This window comes from Netta rufina, assembly GCF_964035555.1.
Source record: "Netta rufina genome assembly, chromosome: 6".
In the NCBI taxonomy this organism is placed as follows: domain Eukaryota; kingdom Metazoa; phylum Chordata; class Aves; order Anseriformes; family Anatidae; genus Netta; species Netta rufina.
This window is the reverse complement of record NC_140129.1, coordinates 16583001-16594906: the sequence shown is the minus strand read 5'-3', so window position 1 is coordinate 16594906 and position 11906 is coordinate 16583001. Positions and strand designations below refer to the sequence as shown.

Sequence of the window (11906 nt, the reverse complement as noted above, 5' to 3'; positions counted from 1 at the left end):
AGTATTATCTATTAATGACACAGAATTTACAAACTGAAATACCTTTGGCTGGTGGAGCTGGCACCTTTTTAGGAACAGGTACTTTCTCTTCAGAAACAGGTTTCTTAGGCATCTCAGACACTTTAAAGATATTATTTTCTTTTTAGAATGTCCTTTACCAGTAATATTAGAAAGACAACAGAAGACAACATACATACATACATAATGAAACAACTGATTTGAAAAACGTATTTAAAGTATTTCAAAAAGAAATTGAAATAAAAAGACATTTTATATCAATGCGAGACTTCGTGAGCAAGTCAAAGCATTTCAGAAATTAATTTCTGCCAGGAATCAGACAGGTATTCTGAGACATCAATACAGAAAGACAGAAGGGACACAAAAATAACATTAACAAACAATATAATATAAATATAGCTAGAGAATGAGACTAACAGCATAGATTGTTTTCTTAGTTATTAATTTATATACCTTTTGATGGAGGAAGCTCCAGCTTCTCAGGAGTGGGTACAGGTATTTTTTCTTTTGGGACTGGTTTCTTAGGAATCTCCAGCTCTTTAAAGATATTATTTTGCAAACACATTTTAAAACTATTTTCAGAGCACCAAAAACATTAAAAAACATGAAACAAGATCACAAACACCCTGATAAGATCATCAAGGTTTACACAGAAAAAGAAATAAAGAAGCATTTTAATCAACTCAAAAGATTACATGGGTAACTTGGAAGAGATGTTGTACCTTTTCCTGGTACAGTTTCCTCTGGAAAAGCTTCCTCTTCTTCAGGCACAACTTTCTGTGGCACCTCATGCACTTTAAAGATATTAAAAACTTTACTCATGCAACATCCCAAAGAAAACATCACAACACAAAACACAAGGACACCAACTTTAAACTAACAACACTAATAAACATGAGGCAAACTAAATTCATTATTTTTCATTCTTTCCTTAAGAATAGCAAAATGCAATTGGGTTATAAGAATTACATGAGGGTTAGCTCTTTTTCCCAATTCTTAATTACACATCATCATTGGCAACTGTATAACCAACATATGCTACAAATGAGAGGTTGTTGAAGATTTTTATTCTAAGTTTTTAACGTAAAAACTTGTCAGTGTTTGCTGACAGGGTCCATTTTCTGGTTATTTGTAGAGTCCAATGTGCTTTCATTTTATTTTGTGTAAATTTAGCTAATAGTCTTGAAATTTTAACATGCATTCTCAAGGTGCATGTCGGAAAGATCTCTCTGAATTGAAGAATTTCAAGATAAAGTCCCATCGGACATTATTCCAGGAATATCATTTAATCATTGTTCCTTGGGAACATGAGTTCTGATTAAAGTCTAGAACAAAATGAAAAATCAAGCCCTATCTGCAATCTAGTACTGTTTGCTGGGAAGCAAAAGTGTGCTAGAACCAAGGATCTGACTTTGAATGACTATAAATTGATCTTTAAAAGGAGATTTCTTTGAAATATAAGGAAGCAGAATTATCTGTACACACTGTGAAGTGATATACCTTTAGCTGGAGGAATTTTCTTTACTTTGGGAACTGCAACATGCACTTTTTCTTCTGGGACAGCTGTCTTGGGCACCTCTGGCACTTTAAAGATATTGTTTTGATAAGAAATTTTCAATTATATTTAGACCATCAAAACTCACTTCAAAAAGATAATTAAGATTTACATCCATCTTAAAACAACTAACAGAGATTAAGGTCTTTTAATAAACTGGACAGAGCTCTTTGGTAATTTTCAGGAAGAAATGCTATACCTTTTGCTGGTATCTCTGGAATAGCTTTCTCTTCTTCCTCTTCCTCAGGAACAAAAACAGGTACCTCTTCAGGGGGAGGTCTTGATACTTCTGTCATTTCAAAGATAGTATTTAGTTGTAAGATTAAACAGACGGATGATTTACACAGAAGATGAAGAGTTTAAATTATCAAGTACATTCATCACAAACTGCTATGATACTTCAGTGAAATTCTAATAACAATCATACAGAAACAACAAGAAACATTGTCCACGGGTTCACTTATGAGAAGAGAATAGCTGTTTAATGTTTATCTCTGGAAGATAAATATTGTTTATCTTCTGGAGCAGCTGTTTTTGAAACAGCATGTACATTTAAATAATTCAGGTATGTAAATAACAATTATCTTTTGTTCTTCTCCAAAAAAAGACAGACAATAGTAAGACACAAACATAGACATTTTCAAAGCACAGAATAAGTGTATCACCCATGACAAAAAGAAATGCTCATAACAGTCACAACACAGTGAAGAGGAATGGGTTTGTTACTTGCTGTCTTCTAAAGCCAAAGAAATAAAATTAGAATGACTTGGTTGAATCAGAAATTGGTATACCTTTGGCTGGTGGAAGCTCTTGCACTTTTTTCGTTACTGGGACAAGTACCTTCTCTTCTGGCACAGGTTTCTTTGGTACTTCAGGCACTTTAAAAACAGAGTTGCGGTTTAAGAATTTCATTTTTGAACCACAGTGTAAAGAATCGATAAAAATCGAATGAATCAATATGAATGGCACGAATCAATATAATGGAATGACAAAATGAACTAACAAGAATAGACTCTTCATATTACATTAAAGAGGAAGGGTGAACAAAGAACATTTTGTTTTTTCAAACATTTAGGCTAGAGCTGATATACCTTTAGCTGGTGGGATATCCTTCTTTTTCTTTACAAGGACAGGAACCTGCTCTTCTTGCATAGGTTTCTTTGACACTTCAGGAACTTTAAAGATATTATTGTAAAATGAGTTTAGAATAAGCAGCTAAAACACCTTTACATAAAAGCCAGATACACAAAACAATTTAACACAAACACATAGAACCACCATTCTTAAGAACAATAATCCTTTTGCTTTCATATTGTTTAACATAAGTGAAGATAAATAAAGTCTAGAAGACCTTTCTGATCACAGCTAATACAAGTTGCTATACCTTTAGCTGGGGGAGCTTCCTTTTTCTTTGGCACTTGGACCTTCTTTTCAGGTGCAGGTTTCTTCGACACCTCAGCCACTTCAAAAACATTATTTTAATTAAAACATAATCCACAAACTATTCAAAACAGAAATAAAACAAAAAAGACAGCAGAACAAATATTTCATATGCGGAGCCCCCTCCAAAAAGAACAGAAAAAGTAATGCATCTAAGATATAGTGTGAATTACAAATTCAGAGAATGTCTGCTAACATCAAGAGATTATATACCTTTTGCTGGAGGAGCTTCTTTTTTCTTCAGAATTGGTATTTTTTCCTCTGGAACAGCCTTCTTGGGCACGTCAGGCACTTGAAAGATACCATTAATATCTTAGGTATTTACTTGGAAAACAACAGGAACATAAATGCAAGCAAGCACCCCTAGCACAAATCCCAAGTACATAACCAAAACATACAGTTATGATTTAAAATGGTTTGAGCCCTAAGACAAAATAAAACAGAAAACAGATTACTGCTTGTAACCCCATTCTTCCTGCTCAGCCACTAATGCCATAAAAAAAAAAAAAAAAAAAAAAGTTTTAATTTCAACGGTTTATCTGTTGCTTAGCGTAAGAAGACAGAGAGTGACTTTTTAGAACCAGCTATTAAAGAAGATCAGGAAGAATTATAGCAGGGAAACTTGCAAAAATACAAATTTAATTTTTTCCTCTAATTTTTGGAGCAAATTAAAATGCTAACAGTGGATGAAAACAAAGATTGCAATAAAAGCCTGCTTGAATTACTTTATTAAATACTTTATGGTTTCACTATTTTTCTCCTTATTTTCCCCCAGAGCTATGATCCTAACATTTCTCAGGCATGTAACGTGCTAATCTTATCAGGTTGAATAAGCCGGTTTTGTGTATATCTTGAATATATATTGCTGATTACATTTTATTTTTCAGATTTTTCCGAGTGCTATCTACATATAAAAAGCAAGCAGATCAAGTTTATCAATTGATTTAACTCTAACACACAACTATAAATATATGACAAGTACCCAGCAGCTTATACCACAATTTGGTGGGTACGGACATTGTATATGAGTGGTGTTCTTCAATTAAAATAAAATAAAATAAAATCCTGAATGCTGAAGTAAGTAGATTTTTTCCCTTTAACTACAGTGAGGCAAAAATTTCAATTAAACTTTATCTTAACAGTTTTTGTCTTCCAAAATGGCCAAATATCCATACAAGTTTTATGATGATAGGAGAGTAATCATTTGATCTGAGCATACTGGAGAGAGATTGATGCACGTACGAATTAAACTTAACTGCTAGAATAAAGTCAAGAAAACTTCAGCCAATCCTAATACTTCCTGTTTGGGATAAACTTCAATTTTGCTGTGTGCAGCATGGCCTTTTCTTTACTAGGAAAATGTGCTAATCAATGTATCAAAATTCTAGTACAAACAATGTTAAAAATAGTTTTGAAATTCATTAGTTAGTCAAAAGAAATCCTGAACTTCCCTTTGGAGAAGAAGCACTATGTGATTTGAATTAGGACTGGAAAATATACTCTTTTATGTACTCTTAGATGATTATATAATTTTGGAAAAATAGATATAGTTAGCCTATCTCTTTATGAAGCAAAACTTTATTAGCAAGACCTAGACCAAAGCTAGCTGTCCTCTCTAAGTAGTGAAAATTAACACCATCACTGTATACATTAACCTTAAGGAAAACATCTAAATGTAAGAGATTTAAACTAGATTTAATAGAACTTTTATTGTGTTCCATGACAATATAGTGTTCCCTTTCAAAAATAAATATACTAACAACTATAGATTTTCTCAAACATTTCTGAGAGGAAGTAAAAAAGACTAGTGTTCCAAAATCACTTATTTTCAAATACCCCACGTATTTTCTCAATACAAATAATTTTGTTCATGGCACAAAGTTCTTATACACAATTCTAAACATTTCAGAGGCTGATAGTAAAATTTGATCTCAGACAAGGAAAAGATAAATTTAAATTAATTTTTCTTAGTGGGTTATACAGAATTTATGTAAAGAGGAATTAACATTTATGACATAGAACATTTAAATATGTAGAAGTGAAGAGTAGGCATATAGCAGCCCAGCTTGTTTTCTACAGTATATTCTATTCATAAAATGCCTTGGAAAAAATAAGATGTAAACAAACTGGAACATATGAAACAAAACTTGGATACATTAACTGAAGGAACAGATGCTGTTTTTTCTTCACACAGTTCTAAAATTAAAGTATACCTCTAACTGGTGGGGGAGCCTCCTGTTCATACTGGGGAGCTTCCACCTCCTCCTCTTCATATGGAGGAACTTCCTCTTCATAAAAAGCAGCTTCTTCTTCGTAATGGGTGACTTCCCCTTCATATTGAGAAACTTCATACTGAGGAACTTCTTCATAGGGACTAACTTCTTCATAATGGTGAACTTCCTCCTTGTAATGGATTACTTCCTTCTCATATCTGGTTACTTCTTCATATTGTGGAACTTCTTCCTCTTCATCCTGAGGAACTTCAACATACACTTTTTCTTTTCGGACAACTGTCTTGCGTGCTTCAGGCACTTAAAAAGACATCAATGAAAAGAATCTTAAAATTTAGCATGTAGATCTTACTGACGCTAAGGATCACAAGCATTGTCAAGTAAGAATTACACTAAAGGACAAACATTCCTTAGAAAACAAATCAGTATTATTCTCTGTACATGGAACATATAAGACACAAAAAAAACACATTTAAATCATATTTCAGTACTCTATCCAGTATACCTTTGGCTGGTGCTCTTGGCATTTTTTTAGGAGGAGAAATTGGTACTCTTTCTTCAATGATAGCCCTCTCTGGTACATCAGGCACTTAAAAAATACAGTACATTTATATTTAATAACTTGAAAAAGTGGTGTTTAAGAGCAAAAATATTATTGTCAAACACATTAAAAATATCTTACAAATACATGGCTGATACATAGAAGACAACCACATATATTGACACTGGACTTGTAATTATGGAATCAATTAGACTGCTATTCAATACAACAACAACAAACATTTCAAGGTTCCAACGTAAGTATCAGAGATGATTCCTGCTTCATCCTCTGCTGCCAGCAGTGGATTTAAGGTTCCTGATGTGCAGAACTCAAAATCCAAATTCAAACAGCTACAAAATCACTAAATTGCATGTATGTCCTCTGTGGCTGCCATTATCCACAACAGTGACATCTTATACTACCTCAGCAATAGAGCAAGGTCTCAATCACTGCCAATAAAAAATTTACAAAGGAAACTCCAAATGAAGAAAAAGGAGCATATAGAAAAAAATGCTGTGTGAGTGGATGACAATGGATAAGAGTTCTGACCTAATTAAAGGCAAAAGAATTCATTGTTCAATGGGGAAGGCATTGTTTGTCTTCTGTCAATTGCTTTATACAATGATTCTTTATTCAGGCATGACAAGCAACCATTGCCTATAATGGCAGAAAAATTTCCAAAAGATTGATATAAATATGTTTAGTTTGTAAGATTTATTCAGGAAAGAATGCACACTATATTCAAGCAGCATATTCTCTTTTTTTTAGAGCAGCAGTGCATAGGTTTTGTCTTCTGAGGCAGGTCTCATGGGATTTTGTGACCAATATCAAAGGAAACTGAACAAAAAAAATGACTCTAGCATTTTAATGTCTGGGAGACAGCTGGGCTTGCTAAGAGAATAACTTTGGCCTTTTCTTAACAGACCTGAGATATTTTGATATTTAGAGATGGAATCCATTTTGTCAGTGATAGATTTGAGAATTTATGCAGGCTTTTTTCATGGTAGGCTACAGTGAGGGTGAACGGCTACCACGACTTTTGATGTTTGCTGTGGGTGTTAGTTTTAAGGCAATGTGAACAGTGACCACCACCTTAAAGATTTTCTTGCAAAATCCCTCTTGATGTATAATTGTAAAGGTCAGGTACTTGTGCATTTGAAATCTTAAACTAAAACTGATTGGACCTGGTAACTTCAGTTGATTTGATTACAAAACCTGCATTGTGCATCAGTATCCTTGTCAGGAAACTCAAGTATTTTTTTGATTGTTTTGACCCTGCTACACCACCTCTCTTTGGCATCCTATGGGAGAACTGTTGAATCTGATGTCCTTTTGCTTTGATCCTTCTATTCCAAGAGCAACTAGAATATTATTCCTGCCTTATAGACAGTCAAAGTTCCCCTTTTATCCTTATAATAATCATGATCTGCCTTTACCCTCATAAATCTCCAATAGAGAGACTAAATAAATTATTTAACTTCACATTGGTGTGACAATTCATACCGATATGTTCAGAGTGATTGATAATGTTTACCAACAACAACAGGACTGAAAGTAGTAAATATGAGGAATCTTGTGACTCTTTTTCCATAAATCAATAGACTGTTACCCAAAGTAATAGGATAATGAATTAAGAAACTTTCTTCAAAGCCATTGAACTGGTATGTCCAATACATGGGATTGTGCTAAGTGTCTTAGCCAGCTGGGAAACAGAGCAAAGGTAAAGGCTGCTGCTTTGACTTTCAGATTTAGGTTGGAAATTGCTGTCACAGAAGAGGAAAACACACACTTTCTTTTCAGAAGAGGAAAGCATGTTAATTTAAATAAGAAAAAGGCTGCCCTGTTTTTCCTCAAAGGTCTGAGAGGTGTCAAGATTTGCAAAGGATGGGCTAGTGAAAGGGTTGGTCTTCAACTATGACAAAAGCAATAAGCCAAGAGGGAAAATTTCAGACTTTTCTGAGAATGGAATGCTATTCTGGAATCCCTTGGGTACCTTTAGTACTCTACAAGACACACCTTTGGGATAAACCAGTTACTGGTGATTTGCATAGGACAAAAATTTATGATTGGCTGTTTTTTTTTTATTTTATTATTTTTTCTTTTTTTTGGGGGGTGGGGGGGATATTTTGCTAAGTAGTTGAAAATTTGTAAATTTGGACACAGAATCTTTTTAGTCTGTTCATACCTGTGTATGAAATCTCCTCTTCTGTGTGAAGAGAAATGGATACTTCCTCTGACATAGCCCAGCGTTCTTCTTCTGTTGGTACTTCAAAGACAGAGTCCAACTTTAACATTTTTTCTCTGGTGCAATATTGTGTACAATAATAAATATCCCATTAAGTGTTTCTTAGAAAACTAATTATTATTTCATGACACCTCCCACACCCAGGGTAATTGGGGAAAATCTAGTGTTTTTCAAAGGCACTGTTAAGGTTCATTTGGGACGATGCTGAGGCAGTAGAACTCTAAGTAACATGCCAGTGGCAGGTTTAAAGCTCTGAGCTTTAGGGAAGTCAGTTCATAGATTAATCCATGGGCAGGAATACCTTCTGGTGGTGGTGACACTTTTCTTTTTGGAACTGCAATGGATACTCTTTCTTCTCTGATAATTTTCTTTGGCTCTTCTGGCACTTTAAGAAAGAGTAGTTGTAAGAATACTAAATTCTAAAAGGAGTAACACGCTTCCATACAAAGTTCATATAAAAGAATTAAGGGCAAACAATTATGGGGAAATAGTGCATGTTTACATATCAAGGATACTTCTCTTACAATAAACACAACAATTACACTGAACATACAAAGATAAAGACATTTAATTCACAGAGAAAATGATCAGCTGAAATTCTAATGCATAGTAGCTATATATGCATTAAGTATTTTGTATAGAATTAGTTTTTTTTTTTTTTTTTTTTTCCAAGAAAAAATTCCCTAGGTAAATTTGATGCTTTGAAAGACCTTGCAAGTTTAGTAACAGCAAAAATATCATCAAGCGTTAATAGTATAAGATACTAAAATAATACATAAAATATTAGAATAAGAAATACAGAGACAGAATGGAAATGCAAATCACATCATAAAGCAAACACAACAAATTGACACAACATGAAGATACAAAGATGGAGATGAAGGTGAGATGTCTCCAGGCTCTTCAGAAACATTACTTAATCACAAAAGACCACATATAAAGTATACATTACAAAATAGCTTTTCAAATACAAGAAAATCACAGAAGCAGAAGACGTATTTCTAAGTCTGAAACCCTCCACTTTGAATATTGACTATGTTATAAAACATTGATTGTTTTTTCCTAGATGTGTTGATATTTATTGAATAAATTGTCTTCGCTGAGTAAATGTCTTCATTCAGCTTTCCAAAGCTCTTAAGCAGATAGTGTAATCAATTAAGTTACTAGTAGCTTAGAAAATGCAAGGAATGCAGGTGTGTGACTGTTCTCCATTACCTTCTGCATTTTTTTTTGCGAGGGAAATGACAAAACTGTGTTTAATTTAAAATCAAGTTGGGAGAGCCTGGGGAGAGCCTTGTATTACCAGGCAGATGATGAATATGATGCATGCATACATCTGATATTTAGAAGCCTTCTCTACATTCAAAAGAACTTATATACCTTTAGCTGGTGGAACTGCCACTTTCTGTGAAACTGGAACACGAACTTTCTCTTCTGGCAGAGTCTTCTTGGGCACTGCTGGCATTAAATTTATTTATTTATTTATTAAACAAATGTTTATTTTAAAAGATTTTGAATTAATCACAGTTTGCTAACATGATCAGATGACAAAACACAAAAGCAGAGACGTGACAATTCTTTAAGTCAAATAAAGAAACAATAGCAAACATTGAAACAACTTGTTTTGTTACAATCAGACATTACAAATATAAATCAGTATTCCGAAACAAGACTTCTCTTGTGTAGCTCTGAAAAATTATATACCTCTTTTGGGTGGAGCCTCATCTTTTTTAGCAACTGCAACTTTTTCTTCTGTGATAATTTTCCTGTGCACTTCAGTCATTTAAAAAGAATAAGAATATTTAATTGTAGTATTTTAAATGCAGATATATTTGATTTTTCTACTTCATCTGCCTTTTTTTTTTTTTTTTTTGTAAAAGAAAATGCTAAAGAAACTTCAATAACAAAAATAAGACACTGAAAAAGAGCGTACTTTAAAGGCACAGTGCAAACAAAGCAGAGTAAATAACCAAAAGAATGGGAAGATGCAGACAGATTTCAGATACTAATAAAACCAAATTTATCTATGTAAAATGCCTAAATACAAGTACTACAAGACTGACCAAAAATACTCCATGACGTCATTCTTTGTTTACCTTTGGTTGAGGGAGTTACTTCAAAATCTCTCTCGAAAATGGACACTTGTTCTTCTGGAGGTTCTTAAAAAAGATTGTGCAACTTTAGAAAATTGGATTGATCTCACCAAAAGGCATAACATTAAAGATGAAATAGCTTATAAATTCCATTAGCAAGACAGAGAACACAGTCCACATTGTAAACAAACAGACATAAGTACATGTTTAATGTTGAAGAAATTTGATATTGATGTTGACGAAAATTGGTATGATATATCTATTTATAGATATATATCATGATATATGTCAAAGAAAGAATGCAGCAGTAAAGTCATTATTATTATATATATTTTTTTCAACAGGAGCAAACCACTGATATACCTCTTGCTGGTGGAGCCTCCACCTTCTTAGGAACAGGGATCAGTACTTTCTCTTTAGGAGCTGCTTTCTTATGAACTTCAGGTACTTCAGAAAAATAAGTAAGATGGAAAGTTGAGAAATAATATTAAACTGCTTTATTTGTAATTGTCTATTACCTTTTTCTTTTTTTAAACTAGTAAAATTTTACTGAGTTATCACAAACTTTTCATAGTACAAGATGGAATTTGAGACAACCATTCATCACTGAAAGCAGACATTGCACATGTCAACATAGAAAGACAGTAAGGCAAACAATACCCCCTTGGAAGAAACAAGAATACATGACCCAGATGAGGAACTGTTTTATACCTTTAACTGCTGGAGCTTCCTGAGGGGCAGCTGGAATTTTTGGTTCAGGGACCACTCTCCTAGGCTTCTCAGTCACTTTAAGAGATTACAATACATAGTTTTACAAAGAGGAAAAGTACCACTTTAACATGCATGCTTTCCTTAATATATTAAAAACAATACACACACACACACAAAAAAAAACAACTAGAGAAACGTGTAGTGACAACACTCAGACTGATGAAACAAGGAACACTGAAACAATCAATATTTCATAAATGAAATTAATGTGTACCTTTAGTGGGTGGGACCTCCTCTCTTTTAGGAAGAGTTACCTTCTCCTCTATGTAGTAAGACTCTTCTTCGGTCACTTGAAAATAGTAAAATAAAGATACTTGAATTTCAGTATTTGACATTTATTACTGTCTTTATAGCCTTTGTAAGTAATAAAATACTTGATAAGACAAGAATAAGCAGTGTGCATTACTAAAAGACACCCCTGGAATTACTAGGTTACAAAAACTAGATTCAAACCCTCCTGCTTCCTCTGAAGCCAATAAAACAAGTCCAAGCAATTTAAACAGAACTGAGACTGAGCTCCTATCTTGTATTTCTGTGGAATTTGAAAATGTTCAGCATTTAAAATGCCAGATCAGCACTTTCCATTCCTCTGCTCACTAGTTCACTAATATTAGAATTTGTCTATTTTGAGAAACTCTCTCTCCCAGATATTGAGAAATTTTTTTGGCTAAAGCTATCCTTTGTAAATACTTTCTATGGTGTCACCTGTAAAGGTAATTGAGGCAATCAGTGTATGTTACCACCAATAAATTTACACGCGGAAACAATTTAGTCATTTTGCCATGAAACAGCCTGAGGAAACAGTACATCATGATATTCTGAAGAGACTTTACTTCATTTGAGAAACAAGGTGAAAAAGTAATTTTCAATAGAGATTTTTCTTGTAAAAAATAGTGAAGGGCTGATAATTCTCAACACCCAAGAGATAACTTATTATTTTCACCATATTAAAACAGGATTAACCACAGTTTTCAGAAGCAAGTCAAAGAAATTGTAGACATTCATAGTGTTA

The 11906-nt window shown here is 33.5% G+C and overlaps 1 protein-coding gene across 50 annotated transcripts in view; it reads right to left on the bottom strand.

Annotated features, from left to right (window-relative positions):
* The window catches only part of LOC311210842 (titin-like), a 243002-nt gene that overhangs the window by 131783 nt on the left and 99313 nt on the right, over positions 1-11906 (bottom strand). For 23 of the 50 annotated variants that reach the window (XM_084289064.1, XM_084289078.1, XM_084289067.1 and 20 more), the window contains 19 exons: positions 11109-11183; positions 10835-10909; positions 10487-10570; positions 10127-10189; positions 9735-9803; positions 9411-9488; positions 8332-8415; positions 7971-8051; positions 5750-5833; positions 5227-5544; positions 3227-3304; positions 2958-3035; positions 2665-2748; positions 2365-2451; positions 1773-1862; positions 1519-1602; positions 741-812; positions 472-555; positions 43-120 (listed from right to left, as the gene is read on the bottom strand). In XM_084289064.1, coding sequence (XP_084145190.1) covers positions 43-120; positions 472-555; positions 741-812; positions 1519-1602; positions 1773-1862; positions 2365-2451; positions 2665-2748; positions 2958-3035; positions 3227-3304; positions 5227-5544; positions 5750-5833; positions 7971-8051; positions 8332-8415; positions 9411-9488; positions 9735-9803; positions 10127-10189; positions 10487-10570; positions 10835-10909; positions 11109-11183 — 1746 coding nt within the window. The remainder of the gene's footprint in view (positions 1-42; positions 121-471; positions 556-740; positions 813-1518; positions 1603-1772; positions 1863-2364; positions 2452-2664; positions 2749-2957; positions 3036-3226; positions 3305-5226; positions 5545-5749; positions 5834-7970; positions 8052-8331; positions 8416-9410; positions 9489-9734; positions 9804-10126; positions 10190-10486; positions 10571-10834; positions 10910-11108; positions 11184-11906) is intronic. The other 27 variants (XM_084289075.1, XM_084289089.1, XM_084289108.1 and 24 more) reach the window with 27 other exon arrangements.